This window comes from Camelus ferus, chromosome 3 (assembly GCF_009834535.1).
Source record: "Camelus ferus isolate YT-003-E chromosome 3, BCGSAC_Cfer_1.0, whole genome shotgun sequence".
Taxonomy (NCBI): Eukaryota; Metazoa; Chordata; class Mammalia; order Artiodactyla; family Camelidae; genus Camelus; species Camelus ferus.
In genome coordinates this window covers 26,749,928-26,766,181 of record NC_045698.1, presented here as the reverse complement: position 1 = coordinate 26,766,181, position 16,254 = coordinate 26,749,928, and the positions used below count along the sequence as shown (strand labels likewise).

Here is a 16,254-nt window from a genome sequence, read left to right as displayed (position 1 = left end):
AACGTGTTATTACTGACACTATGGGTGATAGGAGAGTTTCAACTGAACTTCTAAGAAGAAGCAAGCAGAAAAGAACAGAGATACAGCCAACCACAAACCCAATGACTTTGGGCCCCCAAATATAAGTTCCTGTGTTGGCAGGTCACCCACAGCATGCTCCCAAATTCTTCATAGAAAACAAAAGGGAAAAAAGAAGAAAAAAAAAGAAAAGCAGAGGAAGAGATATAAAAATTTAAAAGATAATTTCCGAGGTAACTATCCAAGAAATTGCTTCATTGTCCTCTGAGGCAGCCCAGCCCAGGACGAGGGCTTGCGGACCCACCCGCAGGGCCTATTAGAGACGGAAATGACAGGCCTTGTCTCTTAAATTCTGGCCCAGGCCACCGGCCCAGCTCCCTCTGGTTCAAGCGAGTAGGAGAAGAAGGAAGAAAAGGAGGAAAGAAAAAAAGACGCAAGATGGCAGGAGTGAGTAGAAAGATGGTGGGGAGAGGAGGAAAGGAGAGGAGGGGAGAGAAGGCTATGGAAGCCAAAGAGGAGAAGACGAGACAAGAAGGAAGAGCCAGGTGGATGGCATCCCCGGGGTGGAGGAAAGAGAGGGGGTTGATGAAGGTGAGGCTAGGGGAGAGGACCCGGAGGAACAGAAACAGAAATGGGAGGGCAAGAAGGGAGGGTGAGAAGTAAGAGGGCAAAAGCCCAGGCAGGCCAGGGAGCTGGCTGGGCGGGCAGGCCCCCAGCTGCAGGCTGCCAGCGCTGAGACTACCCTTCCCAGAGCTGAGTGCCACCCCGGCACCCTCACTGGGTTTGCCTCAGCCCCAGGCAGGGCCTGTACCCGCTCTTATTGGCCATGGACCCATGGATATAGGCCTGTGGCCAACAGTCATGGTTCCCCTGGACTCCTGGAAATGGTCAGGATGTGCTCTGCACACAGAGCCTCAAAGGGCCTGTGGGCATCCTGTCCAGCTGTCTGGTAAGCCCCCCAGCTCAGGAGGTCAGGCGCTTCCTGAGGTCCAGCTGGGGGACAAGTGTGTTCCCAGGGTCACTGTTTTGGAGGGAGGATGCCCACCAGCCTGGCCAGGGTGTCTGAGTACCACACCACTTACCCAGGTCCCCTTCTGCAGGTGGCTGGCCTGCCCGGTGCCCGCAGCCTGGCCAGAGCCTGCCCTGGCATGAGCTCCGAGCACCACTGTGGGTTCCCAAAGAGCTCACGATACTTACTATTGAGGCAGTGGTTCCCACACTCTGCCAGGTGCCAGCATGAAACACAACAGGGAAAGTCAGAATTTCAGTCACTGTAAAATCCCAATTACTTTGGTTTATAGATCCCTGGAAACCAGCCTTATGGCCCTCACGGTGCCCTGCAGGAATTCACATTCCTCTTGGGGAACATGACCCTGATTCCCAACAGGAACCACTGGAAATCTTTTCTCAGCATGCTGAGCACCAAGTCACCCAACACACCTCCCCAGTCCTGGCCTCACAGTGGGGGTGTGGGTGGCGGTGGCCCTGTGTATCATGTGTCTGACACCTCTGAGGCTCCCTGACCTTGAACAGACAATCCCCACTGAATCTTACTTACCTTGCCAATAACCATTACTTTTCACAGCTCTAGGCTGCATGTGAAACAGGAATGATAAGCCAGCCAGCTGCCTCTTTTTTCTCTGGAGTGGAAAAATCTCACCCTCATTCCCACCCCACCCCTCTCTGCAAGATTCCAGAGCCCTGGTTATTCTGTGATTAACAAAGAACAGGGGCTCCAGAAATGACACCACTGAACACAAAAATGGTGAGAATATACTCAGTATCGTCAGTATATGTGGATAAATATTAATTCTGCCCTAAACCTTTACAGCTAGAAGTGACCATCTAGCCCTTTCTGGCCCTTTGTGATTTGTTTAAATACTGTAAACCCGATTATATTGTATCCGAACACTTTGTATCTGATTTTTTCTATATCGCCTCTTTTTCTGATGCAAAAGCACTAGTTGAAAGTGGTTTTGGTGCTTCCTCACATTTAGACCTAAAAGCTTGGGCCACCTGGTGACACAAAAATACCCTGATGAACAGCAGCGTACAAGCCAGGCAAAGCGAATTTTCCACTGGAGGGACCTGAAATTCCCAGCGGACTATAAAGAGTAGAAGGGACTGCTGGCTCTTTCATACAGTCCCAGGACCAGTGAAGGAAGGACCCGGGGTGTTGTAATCTAGCTTTCCCAGCAACCAGGACTCCTCCCAACAACATCCTGAGGGATGGCCATCCAGCCCCAGGGAACACTTTCCATGATGGGCAGCCACTCGCACACAGGGCAGCACCCTCCCGTGCTGGACAGCTCTGCTTGGTACAGAAGTCTTGGTTCCAGGCAGCTGACTCTGCAGCCACAAAGTAAACAACAGCAAAAAAAAAAATCTCTTTCTACATCACCAGCCTTCAACTCTCTAAAGATCAACATCTCGGCTGAACATCCCCCAATTTTTCATTGTTTAATGATACCCTATCCCAAGAAAAGAAATTCCCTGTAGTCTGCACAACTTATATGTTTTTTCATACTGAGTTTGCTTAAATCCCAGCCCATATTTACTGAAGCTATTCTTTTTATGCACTGGGATGCCCCACCCCTGAAAAAAAATCACCCAAATCAGACCCAGCAATACGATGAGAATGTACTAAATGCAATGTAAAATGTCCAGAATACTGTGCATCTGGTAGATCAGGAGAGATCAGGCAGGTTCCGATCTTTGAGGACTGTGCATCCCCTACAAACGTGTGACCCTTTAAGCCTGGTAGCTTTTGGTGTCAGGAGTGAATGTGGAGCGGCTCACCTGCTGCAGAGAAACACCCCCATCTAGTGGCCTGCAGGGTCCTGCACGGTCGGAGCCTGGACTTTGCAGAATTGCAGGGAAGGGAAGAAAGGACGGGGGCTCAGAGTTCTTTCCCAAGTGGCCAGGTTGCTGTTGGCTGGGGGAACCCCAGAAGGAAACAGCTGCATCCTGTACCCTGGTCTTAGACACTCAGAGCATAGCAAAAGCTCTGAGAAGGACGGCAGAAGAGAGAGCATTTAACTGTCTTTACGCAGGATTACCCTGTTGATTTGACCCCAGGACACCCCTCATATTTCGTGTATATTGTGTATAATGTATATTGTCTGTCTCTGTGTGTGTGTGCAAAACAGCTGTTGATATTTCTTTGAACTTCATTTTTTCCCATGGCTTCGAGATACTCTGCTTTAGCTTGTTAGTAAGTTACTTCGATACAAGAGCTCTGAGGGACTGGGTCATGAGGTGGGTAAATTTGGACGAGAGTAGAGAGAAAAAGGAAAGAAATTTCTAAGGTTGGGGAATATCTTTTTGAAGAGGGAGGCCTTTTGACATCCCTCTGGTGAGATGAGAAAGGGGCCTCGGTACTGGGTTGTGGCACAGAGTGTTGAGGTTTGAGGTGGAGGAGGCACCTAAGAGTGAGAGCCCCCAAACAGAAGGTGACAAGACCACCAAGCCTTGTGGTTTTTGTTGGTGCCTGAAGCTGTGGCTGGGAGTTAGAAGAACCTCTGGCTTTTCCTACCCCAAGTTGGGAAAAGAGGCTCCCTTTTCTACAGCTCAGGGGGAGCCCCGTGCCTGGTCTGGGCTCAGGCTCTGCTCCTGCCTCTCATTTCACAGAGATCAAGGGCAGGGTGAGGGTCCAGAAACCACCACGATGGTCTGATGGTCTGGGTGCCTGGAAGCCCTCCAGGATTTGTCTCAGTTTCTGGCCTCAGCCCTCCTGTGGCCCAAGAGGTCAGGACAAGCATCCAATCTCCTGACTCGGGCCCCAGTGGGATCTGCCTGCCTGTTACAAACTCTCTCTGACAAGGTTAGAGAGAACCAGACTCACTGAGGATCCTCCAAACTCATTTCCTGTTGGGGAGGTGCCCGTTGGGAGGGACTGAGTGGGGCCTGGTGCCGAGGGTTTCTAAAGCACGCTGCTCAAAGTACAAGGACTGCTTTAACTTCTGCACGGGATACTAGGGACAGGTACTTGCTTTTGAAGTATGGTATGTTAATCAGGGAGTGAGAAAAACAAATCTTTAAATATATGAGGCTAGGAATCACCTTGCTGGATTAGACAGGATGCTCTCTGACAACCAAAGATATCTTCTACCCACTCTCGGTCTTTCCCACTAAGAATCAACCCAAACGTTTAGACTGTGCTCGTGCATCTCGACAGAATGGTGTGCTTAGCCATCCCTCTTTCCTTTCTTTTCAGTCCTTAGCCAGGACTAGAAGCTCATTGCAAAATCACAGCCATCTGGATGGTGACTGTGCACCACTGAGTACCTGCTGGGGCCTGGAAAACCTGTGCTTAACAGCCCGAACCTGCACCCGGAGTCCCATTAATCTTCTCAAGCCATGTCACAGGAGAGGAAATTATGTGATACAGGCCATGCCTCCTGTCTATGAATCTTCCTGGGATTGGCATCAGCTGCTGTTACGCCAGAAGCACTCTGTTTCCAAGCACAAGGCAATACTGATACAACACTAGGGCAGCTCATGTTCTGCCTGGCTTTTAAGCTTGACTCTAGCCTAGGATGTTGCAGAAAAAGAGGCCTAAATGCCCCTTAGATGCCCCCTGCCACTGTCCGCTCCCTTGGATCTTCTTGCCAGGAAGCCCAGGTCCTCCCCAGCAATCTGACTCTTCATTCTGGTAAGATTTCTCACTGAACCTGAACCTGTCATTACGAAGCTATACATGTGAGCACTTAACATCCATCTGGCTAACGTTCTGTAACAGGAAATGAGGGTTAACAAGATCACAAATTATCCTTTCCTTCCTCCTTTAATTCCAAAGCTAAATGTTCATTTAAGCCTGGATTTTCTATCTTGACCATTGGTGTTAGCGTGTAAGGCAGGAGTGAGCTTAATTGCTTGCAGCAAAACTGGAGACCTAGGAGATTCAAACACTGATATGTGAAATCTAGAGGCAATTTTCTGAATGGCTGGGCCACACCTGAACTGAATCTCTCCAAGTACATGCTACTAGTTAACCTGTGATTTGCTCATTCGAATTATAATCAGGAGCATTCACAGATGGATCAGTTCCTCTGGTCTGAGGGTTCATCACTAGGGTGAGTGATGTTAATAAACATATTTCATATGACTTGCCGTGAAGGTTTCAAAACTCATGTCAATAAAATGCTGCTTAGTCTTCCAACTGGCAAATTGGCATCTTTCCTATTTTCCAAGACTTCTATCATTCCACGTACCAAAATATCTACCTGTAGTTTACAGTTTTCCTCTAAGCCCTACTTTTGATAAAAATCAGGAACTTGAAACAAACAGGAAAGAGAGAGACCACATGCCTTCACTTAGGATCGCTGCCTTATTTCCTTCAGGCCTGTCTACCTTTTTTTTTTTTAAAGGACAGCTGAGGCCATCCTGACAGTCTAACAAGAAGGTCCGTATGGCCCCACGTGCTGCCGCTATGTGATGCAGGCCTCTTAACCCCTCGGCGGCCTCTCTCTCCTGTGAGCAGGTGTGGACAGCTCAGTCCAGCAGGGCCCGTGGACTGGGACCTGCTCTGCTTTCAGACAAAGGCAAGTTGGAAGCTGAGTAGCTCACAGCACCTGCTGATGGGTTTTATTTTTCTCACCAAGAATAATAATGATCAGTATTGGTGGAGTACTTACCAGGCCCTCTTCTGAGGAATATGGACTGCCGCGTTCCTCTTCTAAGGACTACACATTGCCTCATTTAATCTACACTACCATTCTCTGTGTTAGGTAATACTGCTACCACCATTCCCATTCTACAGATGAGAAAACTGAGGCACGACTTATATAGCCTGGAAAACAGCAGTCTACAGAAGGTTATTCATACTTTAAGTTTGGAATCAATTAATATACAATTTATACTTTTCCAAATTTGGCGATTTCTCTTTTATAGCATTCACAGGTAGGAGTCAAAAATATTTAGTCAAAATATTGATCAGCCTATAACACCCAGGCATCTACCTTTCAGGACAGGTTCTGGGAGTAGCTGAGAAGCAAGGGTCCTGGAAACCCCCACATTTATGAGTTAACCTTTTGGTTGTTCAATCATGAGGCGATTCTCAGAGAAGGAGCCAGGGAGTAGGGGTCTTAATTACTGTTTACAGAAATGTTTCTGCATTTTAATTGTTATTAAATAATTACTGTTATCTACATGTAATTAATTATCTAATATGTTACTGATATCATTGACAAAATAACCAGTATGGATGTCTTGAGGTTATCAACTCATCCTTTAAGAGTGGCAATCCCCCAAATGGTCTGTCCGTTCCCTCTGCTCCCAGAAGCAGTGCCTGAGACCCCCATGTACCTTTCTGGCAGTGCAGCCCCTCGAAGCCCAAGGGGCAGTCACACTCATAGCCCTCCTTCCTGGGCCGGCAGCTGCCCCCATGGGCGCAGGGGGCCCCCACGCAGGGGTGGGCTGCATTCTCCACATTCACGCCCCAAGTGAAGTCATGCTTCACGTGGATGGTCCGGTCATTTAGGATGATCTTAGGAGAGAAAATGTAAAGAAATTCAGGAATTCAGAAAACATCCTTGCAATCTTCTCCAATTTCCAAGTACCAGCTGAACTATATGCCTAGTGAAGGAGCTTTGAAAAAGAGAGAGCAAGTCCAGTAGCTGCTTTCATAGTCTTGTAAATGATACAGGAACCGAAGTGGTTACATCTGGCACTTGGGAGAATCTGCATCATTTACAAGACTGTACAAGCACCTTCCTCTGCTCGGGGAAGACCTGGCCACTCAGGGAGGTCTCAGAGAAGTCCCAGTCACCACAAAATTCAGGTTCTAATTCTGCATATTAGAATCATGGGAGGGGGACGGGTTAAGAAATGTAGTAATGCCCAAGCCCCACCCAGATCAACTGAATCACAATCTCTGTGGGTGGAGTCCAGTCATCAGTAACTTTAAAGAGTTTCTCATGTGAAGCAATGGTCGCCATGAGACTCCATTTGCTTCCTTCCCTTTCGTAGAAATGTCTGCAGCGATCTGATGCTGGGTGCCTCCTCAGTACTCTGGGGATATTTTAGTGGATTCATTGTAAAAATTCATCTTCACTGAGTTCGCAGAATGCCTGCTGGGCACAGACCCAGGAGCAGATGCTATAAGAAAGCAGGGTTGGAAAGCTATGCTCTGAGCATTAAAAAACATAATCTTAAAAATGTTAAAACTTTCTCCAAGCTTCCTTTTTGGGTGCACTGATCACAGTTCTCAATTCCACTGCCTGCAGTCAAGGTCACACAATACAATGAGGAAGGGAAACCGGTACCTTCTGGATGCTCCCACTGAATGGCCTGAGGATGCCCGAGTTTTTCTTCACGTCATCGTAATTGGGGACCCCACCAATGAAAATATCTGAGTTGCACTTAATCTGGGTGAAGCCTCCCTGCCAACAGAGTCAGAACAAAACACGGTATAACTTCAGAAAAGATGGTTAAGATTACCAAATGTGCTTTTGGTTCCCTGTTAGGGAACTCACGGTAAAGACAGTCTCAAGACCCATCATGACAGTCTGGTTTGATCTTTGCATTGTTTTGCATTGCTACTTACCACCTGTTTGAATGTGTGTAAATTAATGGACATTTCTGAGACTCAGTTTCATCAGCTAGGAAATGGGAGTCATCACGTCACACCTCACAGATGTGTGGTGACGAATGCAGTAGACTGCTCCATCAGCAGGACCCCTCCCTGCAGGAAGACTGCCTCCAACCTGTCCATCTCAGGTGGGGCCATGTAACTTGCTTTGGTCAATAAAACATGAGAAGAAGAGCAATCAATCGCTTCTGGGCAGAGGCTGTCAGAGCCAGGAGTGGTTCACCATGCCCTCTTCCCCCGCCCCCTGTTCCTTCAGCCTGGGTCTCAGATTAAAGCTGCAGCTGACCATTGATGGACATGTAACACGAGTAAGACATAAGCTCTTATTATAAGCTGCTGATACTTTGGGCTTGTGTGTGCCCAACTAGAGCACAGTCCAGCCTGTCCTGGCAGCTGAGATCCCACTGATTTAACCCTGCCCAGAGGTGGATGCAAAATCAGCATTCCAGCGTAGCAGCTGTTACTGCAATCACTAAGGGTAAAGATAGAACCTCTTTAGGCCAAGAGAAAGGGCAAGCATGGGGGTGGGGGCAGGCATTCCTTGTTATCAAATACAAGGGGCAGAGAAGCTTTTTTCAGATTCTCAGAGAATTCCCCAATTGTCAATCCCCAAGGACTTCCCTTGCTTCCGGTCGTTTCACCAGCCTAAACTCCAGTGGCTGGGCCAGATAACATGCCGTGTGTGATATTTAGTATCTAACCTCCTTCAACATGAGTCCTAAGCAAAATGTTAAAATATTCTAAGATAACATACAGAAATAAATTAAAATTTGAGATCTCTGGGGACATACATGCTTTGGGTAATGTAAGTTATTGTCTCCTTTTGATTTATGGTCAACAGAAATACAAATAGTAGCAGCATTTAACTATTTATTAATTAACCCAAATGTTATTGGGTACCTACCGTCTCCCAGGTACTACGTGCTGCACAAACCACAGTTAATAATGAAGACCAGGTCCCTGCCCTCCAGAGGCTTACACTGAGGGGAGTACAGGCAAGTAAATGAGCAGGTGGGATCAGCCCTGTGAGGACCGCCAGGTGACCATGGGTACATCTGGCAGAGAGGAGGTGTCCTACACTCGACCCTAGACACAGGGAGCAGGGAGGTAGATGAGGAAGAGTTAGAAGTATCGAAACTGGATGAAGCCAGGGCTTGGAAGGAATGTAGGCACAGGGCAGAGGTAAGGAGGGACCAGGTCACACATGGATAGAAATTTGCAATTCACCCCAAAAGCAATGCGTTTTTAGCAGGAGAGAGAATAGTCAGATCTGTGTTTTAATATCACTGGCCAGAAGGAGGAGAATGGATCTGGGGTCCAGTGGAGATGGAGAAGGGGAGACAGGCAGAGCAGAGAGGAGGATGCCCCATCTAGGGGAGCTCACGGTGGCCCGGTCCAGCCAGGTAGCAGCAGAGAGGTTTGGGATTAGGCAGACCAAATTGCCTTTCATCAATGGCCTTTGGGCAGCCTTGAGGCTTCTTACTTAACTAGTAGGGGAAGTGAGGAGGTCATCAAATAAGAGCTTTCAGCAATTCTTGCGGCCAGAGGGAATATGGAACCAGGCAGGAGCTGTCAGCACACACCCACAGGCACCATCTCAATCCTGTCCTGAAACTAAAATACTATGAGGAAAGGAGGAAGATTGCAGGGTCAAAGAGATTTCAGAGAAGCAGGCTGTTTTGAAAAAACCTGGAGTTACTTGGTGGTATCCAGTGAAGGGGGCGGGGTCTTGTGGGGTGAGAGCCCTTTTGGCAGCTCATCAGAATCCTCCCCCGCCACCTTCCTGTGGCCCAGAGGCAGGGCTGCAGCTGCCTCACCCACGCGGGGCTGCAGGAGAGAAGCCAACAGACCCCACCAACATGGGCTGCTCTGGACTCAGGCTACGTGACCAGATCTGCCACCTCCGTTCGGCTGGAAGTGGTTGGAAAACCTGAGTAAAGCCCCAGCTTGGGGTTTCCTGAGGCTCTGGGAAGCACCGCCTCTCCTCTGAGTCCCGCAGAGAGAGCTCAGCTCAACTTGGGCTGTTGGTATTTCTCCATGTAGCCAGCAGAGCAGTCCCACGTCTGTGTGGTCGGGACGCTTAGGGGCTGGGTTAGAGAAAACCCCAGTGAGACCCTCTAATCCCTGCCCCCACGGTCTCTAAACTCCAAGACCACGGCCCCGGTCAGCCTCGCCTTTGAACATGGCGTGGACAGCTGGGGAGCAGAACCCCCTGGCGGGAGATCTGATGGAGGCTCAACTCACCGAGATTAGGCTGGGGGCCTTCCCACTCGTGTCTAAATTAGGGCGGCCTCATGGGAACCAGCCCTCAAACGCCCACAGAATAGCCCCACCTTCCCTCCACCTGTTTACCCTGCTTTCCAGCGGGCAGCCCTCCACTCAGCTCCATCTGTTCAAAAGGCCAATAAAGAGACGGGACACTGGTTCTACTATACTGGCTAATTCTCACTCACTGGAGAGGTAGTTAACAGAACCCAAGGTGTGCCTTTCGCCTTAGTGCTGCCGTGTCACTGTAGGTTCCCAGTGGCACCTGCTGCGTCCTGAGGAGTTCCTTACTTATTATCAAAGGCCTTTCCCCTGCTATTGACAGACACCCCCATCCTTAGTGTTTGTTACTGTTTTACAGATGTTTGTAGCTAAGGCCTAGAGAGATACGATGCTTTTTTGAATTTAAGTCAACACACAGGCAGATCTACTCTTGTGAGCCTCTAATCCTGTCTTGGACTAAAGTCAGCTGTTGTATCGGAAGTGACACCATTTCTGGACTGTACCAGAAGTGACACCCATTCTCCCTTTAAAATCTATTTTCCTTTATCCATTTTCCTTCCTTCCTTTCTTCCACAAATACACATGGGGCATTTTCTAAGGGTGCTCCCCTCCTGAAGCAGAACTCAGTTTGGGATTCTTCTAACTCCCTAGGAGGTCTGGTTCTGACAGGACCTCTCACCGCTGCTGGCCCTGAACCTGGCTTCCCAACCTGTGTGTCCCTCTTTCTTCTACCTTCCTCAACCAAATACCTCTTTCCCCATCAAAAGTCCCCTTTCCTTCCTTTTCTTCTACCAATTCATTTTCTTATCAGAACCCCCGCATTCATCCACGCCCTCCTTCAATCACACCCTCCTTCGATCTTGTGATGCACATAATGAAGACTGCGGAGAGTTAAAATACTGGCAAATCTAAAGTCCCTTTTGTTTTTAAGGGTCTGTAAATTGTGTGTGTGTGCAGAATCCTAGTAGGTTATAGTTTAAAGCAAATCTTATCTCTCTTTAAAAATGTCATTTTCCTTTGGACATGACCTTGGAAATAAAATCATGGATGAAAGTTATAGACTTGAGTAGAAATTCTGAGCTCTTGAGGTCACGACAGTACACTATTAGCAATCATAATAAGTAAGGCCACAGAGCGCCACCCATGCGCCAGGCTCTGCTGTGTTTTATAAGTACAGCTATTGTAATTCTCACAGCTCTAGGAAGCAACACTGTCATTATCATGAGCCTGGGAGGTCAGGTGACTGGTCTGAGTTCACACTGCTGGTAGATAATGGAGCTGGATTTTGAACCCTGGGAAACCAGGAGTCTGGTTTCAGAGTCTGTGTTCTAGTCAGATGTGTGACCGCCACATCGCTGGCCCCGCCTAGGAGCCTGTGTGCTGAGCACCACATTACACACCGACGTGGACAAAGGCAGGGGGTTGGCGGGGAGGCGTGGGGGTGGCAGGCAGTTTTCCAAGTGCTACACTTGTGTTGGCTCACTTAATCGTGACAACCACCATGTGGGGCCTCTACTAGTAGCCTCCCTAACCACAGGTGATGAATGGCAAAGCAACTGGCCCAGTGGGGAGCTCGGGGTTTAGCCAGGCAGACTGGTGTCGGAGCCCACGTGTTTAACTATTATGCTGCTGCTTTTGTCTCCAAGACAGGAAGAAAACAGTTACCCTGCTCACACGAGCCATCCCATCGGGAGGTGATGTCCTCCTTACCTCTGCCATTCCCTCTACCACCTTCTGCTTATCCACCTGTAAGATGCCGTTCTTCGCTGTGCGAGACACGTGCAGCTCATGCCAGTGGCCCAGGGTGAGGGGCTCTTCACTCCTGCGGAAGAAAGGAAACTGAGCATGGGTTAGCATCACTGGCGTTATGGATAATGTCCATCAGCCTCGTTCTGATGAAATATGCCAACCTTGTGCACCTCATTCTGCTCAGCAGAGAAAACCGTCGTTCCTCCTTGGGAAACACAGCAGTGCTGTCTCCATTTATTGGACTCCTTCATGGTAGGAGGAATGCATTTATTATTTTACTTAGTCCTTACAACAAGCCTGAAATGTGGGTAGGATTAGCCTGGTTTTCAAGATCAGGGGTGACATGAGGGTAAAATGTGATCAGAGCTGCACACAAGCTTTGAAGAAGAGAAAATTATATGAGCTATGGTGGGAAACAGATTGCTGGATGTACTGATGTCTGCAGCATCCTTTGAAATGTATAAAAAATAAGATGGATGGATGGACAGGGGAGTATAAGGGTGAACAGATAAGGCAAATACAGCAAAATGTTAATTATCGACTACAGGTGGTGGGTATAAGGATGTACACCATACAATTCTTTCAACTTTTCTGTATTTAAAATTTTTTTCATAATGAAATGTTGCAGGGGGACAGAGTCCCTGTTGTCTGATATTGTGAAAAGGATGAAAAGTACTTTAAAAATTCAATTATTAATTCAAAATGGAAACACTTGAAGTTTAAATGGTATCAATAGGAGTTTAACATGGTACGTTTTACAATGAAATGTGCAGAGAGGGTAATTATTACATTTGTATTTCTGATGATATATGTACAGTTCCTGGCCTTCACTGAACCTCCCGATTTATTTTTTGGTCCTGGATCATCTTTAGAAACCTGTCAGGAATACCAATGGGCACAATTATTGAAAGGTCTCCACCTCCTCACTTGATTTTTTGCTCTGGCAAATGCTTTTGTGATTTGTCCTTAGCAATTAGAATTTAATCACCTTGGCTCAATCAATAGGCAATAAAGAAACCAGCGGCCCTCTGGCAGCAGCCCGTCTCCGTAATAACTAACAGCGCCCGCGCCCGTTCTCATCCTGAAGAGGTCACTCCCTGTCGATGCACTGCCTCCCTCAGCACGGTGATATTGATCAAGGCCATCATGAGCTCATTTCAGTTGTCTCGATTTCTGAATCAAGTTCATAATAAATTAGACCACCTTATCCTTTTCCTAAAGTTAAAATGCTTTGGCCAATCCCACAGCTTCCTGGAGTTCAGGCTTTCACTGAATTGTCTTCATGAAGCAGGAAGTCTTTGAAATGGTTTTCAAAATACTCATCCTCCACAGGGTCGCCTGGAAGACTAACCATGATCAGGGCTGTCAGTTACACTAACCGTGAACAGTGTTGTTGGTTACACTGGAGAGGGGATGGCACGAGGGAGCAGATGACAGTCTGCTTCCTGGAAATTCAGCTCTGTTCTCCTTTTCATCAAACCTGATATTCAAGAATTCTTTTTCCAGGTACCTTTCCTGACTGGCAGGGAAGCAATAACTTATGTTTAAAAAAAATTGAAAACACCTCTTCTCGAAAATAGACACAGAATTATAAAAGAGAAAAATGCTGGATGTCTAAGGTTCCAGATGTCTGGGACCCCACAGCTGGAGCTGCCTCCACAGAGGTGCAGGGAGCAGGGGGCAACTGTGCAGGAGGAGGGCTGAGGAGCCCCGACCCTCCCCAGCTCTTTCTGGTCGTTCCTTATCCAGGAAGAAGCCATTTGAAAGTACAGGGTGATATTCAAGGTGTCTTCCTTTCTCAACTTGACAAATAGTTCTAAGCAAATTGCTTAGATTGTGTTGCATAATCATATGTAAATTGAATCAATTAAGTACCTACCAAAGTTGTCTTGAGACATAGGATGTTTTTGCATAACCAGAAGTACAAAAGTGTTTGTCCATTCCCCAAGGTGGGAGGTGTCACTGATGTGTAGGAATTCAGCCTTAAGAACAAAAATGAACTGTCCTTTTTAAGAGCTGTTGAAACCCAACGCAGCATTTCCCATCAGCCATGAAAAATAGTCAGCAATTAAGGGCAACGTATGATTGTGACATCTCACTGACAAACTTTCTAGAAATGACAGTCTAGCAATATGAGTTGTGACCGAATACATCCCACAATTTCCTTTAAAATAACAGTGACAAAGACTGATTTCCTGCTGCAGGGCACCACTGAACACAACATCGTAGTGAGTTTCAAAAGAGAAGAAATCACAAATGTAGGAACAGGAATCATGTCTGCTTGGACTAGCAGGCGGCTGGCTTGAAGGTAAAAGCTCCCATGGGAGGCACACAGGAGACATAAACAAATAAGAAAAACGCCTGCACCTCCCACCTGCAGGCTCTGAGGGGTTCACAAAGATACTGCCACACGGTACGGGAACGATCGATCTGCTAAATAAGTGAATAGTGCAAACTGGATAACAGGAGGAAAGTTTAACAACTCAGAACCAGGTCTGCAGACACCAGTAAGTACTTTGGAAATGCCTCGTTACTGCTGTGCTGTAGAAACCACTCATTTCACAGGCTTCTTGGGCACATTGGTCAGGGCCGGGTCTTTGCGATTGCTGCTAATTCACTGTCAGTTTTCCCCTATGGAGAACACTAAGAGCCATGCTAAGTAACCAGTTACCATGAAAGAAATAGTGCAAAAGGAAAGTCAAAATGTAAAGGGAGGTCACCAAGGACGTTTCTGTGCGTTCAGTTTCTATTAGCACTTTTTCACTAGTTGTCATGTATTTGACACTCGGGGCAAGGGGCTGATTAGTGACAGTTTACCAAGTTTTTGATGATTGCATCACGTGATCTCAGGTGAAAAGGAAGATGGTTTACCCCTGTCCGAAGCCAGCCCATTTTCCAGAGTTCAAAGCAGAGATTCACTACCTGCTGGCTAGTTATTTGAGGAAAGGAAGCCTTGCCAGCAGGAGAGCATGCCATCTGTATGCATCAGGACTGTGCAGGGAAGACGGGAAGAGTGCAAGATAGGAGACGATAAATTTGTCTTTTTCCAAAGCAGCTGTTGTTTGGCTTTTGGGAGGAAGCAGCCCCTGAAGGTCTTAGCCCTTACCTGAGAACACCAGTCCCAGAGCCACAGTCAAAGCGGAACTCCACGTGGCTCCCTGCCATGTTGATGGACAGGAAGTCTTTGCTGCCCGTGTCATAGCTGTACAGGAGGACGCCATCACCCGAGTCTGGCCGAAATGTAATCTCAAACTCCATGAAGGAAAGGTAATGCCGGGGCTCCAGTGGCCAGGGTGTGGTGGCGTAGGACCTCAGAGACTCTCTGAACTGAGGTATGGTCAAGGTGAAAGCTGCAGAAACAAGCATGGGGTTAGAAATCCCTCCGCGCCAGAGCTAGCTGTGTTCTTTTCCTCCTGGGTATAGAGCTGAGCTATACTTCTCGGCTGCTCTGGAGGGAGTGGCTGGTATAACTGAGTTCTGGCCGATGGAAGGTGGGTGGGTATGTTACACAGAGCTCCAGGTCTGGCCCCTACAGCTTCCCTCCATCCCCCATCTCTCTCCCCTCACCAGCTGGCTGGATGCAGGACTCGATGGAGGATTCAAAGGCCCCAGCAGAGCCACTGGAAGGCAGGCCCCTGTGTCACTATGGAGCAGAGCCACCCCCTCCCACCTCTGCCCTGCAGTGATGTGAGCAAGGATCAACTTTATTATGTTAGGCTGCGGAAATATGAAGATGGTGTGTAATAGCTTTGGCTGACTCTGACTCACAACACCTTTTTCTAGATGACAAGAGATTTGAGATTACACAGTGTTAAAAATCTTTTCCCCAGAGTGGTGTCTTAGGTCTAACTCTGAATTGCTGGTACAAAAGTTAAAACATGTTCCACTCTGCTGGGTTTTTCCAAAATCTTTTAAATATTTAACATCTTCCACTATTATATGTGTGTATTTGTGTGTGCATGTGTGTTTACATGTATATGTATACATATACGTGTATATATATGTATTTTAATATAATCAATATATATAGCATTGAGAGGTGGGATACTTCAGCACAGTACAAGAAAAACAGAAGCAACAGCATGATCACTGTTAAGGTTTCTGTGTATCCCTTCCCAGCATTTTCTCTGAAACTATCAGATATTCTAAGGCGCGTGAGCTGTGAATGCTTCAAAGTCCGATACAAACCACACAAATGGAGGCTTTTCAAAGTTATCTGAGGGCCAAGAAGAGCCCACCTAAGCATGGACCAGGAACATCTTCAAATGAACTTGTCTTTGGCTTGTTCGACACTCTGACACTTAAAAACACTCCAACGTGGTTTTAAAAAAAGAAAGAAAAAAAAAAGAGAGAGTGAAGACCAATCCCATAGAAATGTATGAGGCTCTGCTAAAAGCATTGATGAGAAATTACGCCGACGTGAATTAACAATGCAGACAGAAATTGCCATCATTTGCTTCTTTCTCACCATCTTCACAGTGGCGACCTCTAAATCCCAGGGGACACAGGCAAATGTAGGAGTCGGCTTTGCTTGCTGTGCAGGTGCCACCGTTGATGCACGAGGCTTCATCACAGATCCCGCTGCTGCATTCCCCTAGACACAGAGCGGGAATTACAAAGCCGATTCA

At 47.4% G+C, this 16,254-nt stretch overlaps 1 protein-coding gene across 3 annotated transcripts in view; it reads right to left on the bottom strand.

The window, feature by feature from the left end:
• Positions 1–16,254, bottom strand: part of EGFLAM (EGF like, fibronectin type III and laminin G domains) — a 161,899-nt gene that overhangs the window by 17,954 nt on the left and 127,691 nt on the right. For all 3 annotated transcript variants that reach the window (XM_032471204.1, XM_032471203.1, XM_006185144.3), the window contains exons 14-18: positions 16,095–16,220; positions 14,733–14,976; positions 11,588–11,699; positions 7,284–7,400; positions 6,325–6,505 (exon numbers count right to left, since the gene is read on the bottom strand). In XM_032471204.1, the coding sequence (XP_032327095.1) occupies positions 6,325–6,505; positions 7,284–7,400; positions 11,588–11,699; positions 14,733–14,976; positions 16,095–16,220 (780 nt within the window). The remainder of the gene's footprint in view (positions 1–6,324; positions 6,506–7,283; positions 7,401–11,587; positions 11,700–14,732; positions 14,977–16,094; positions 16,221–16,254) is intronic.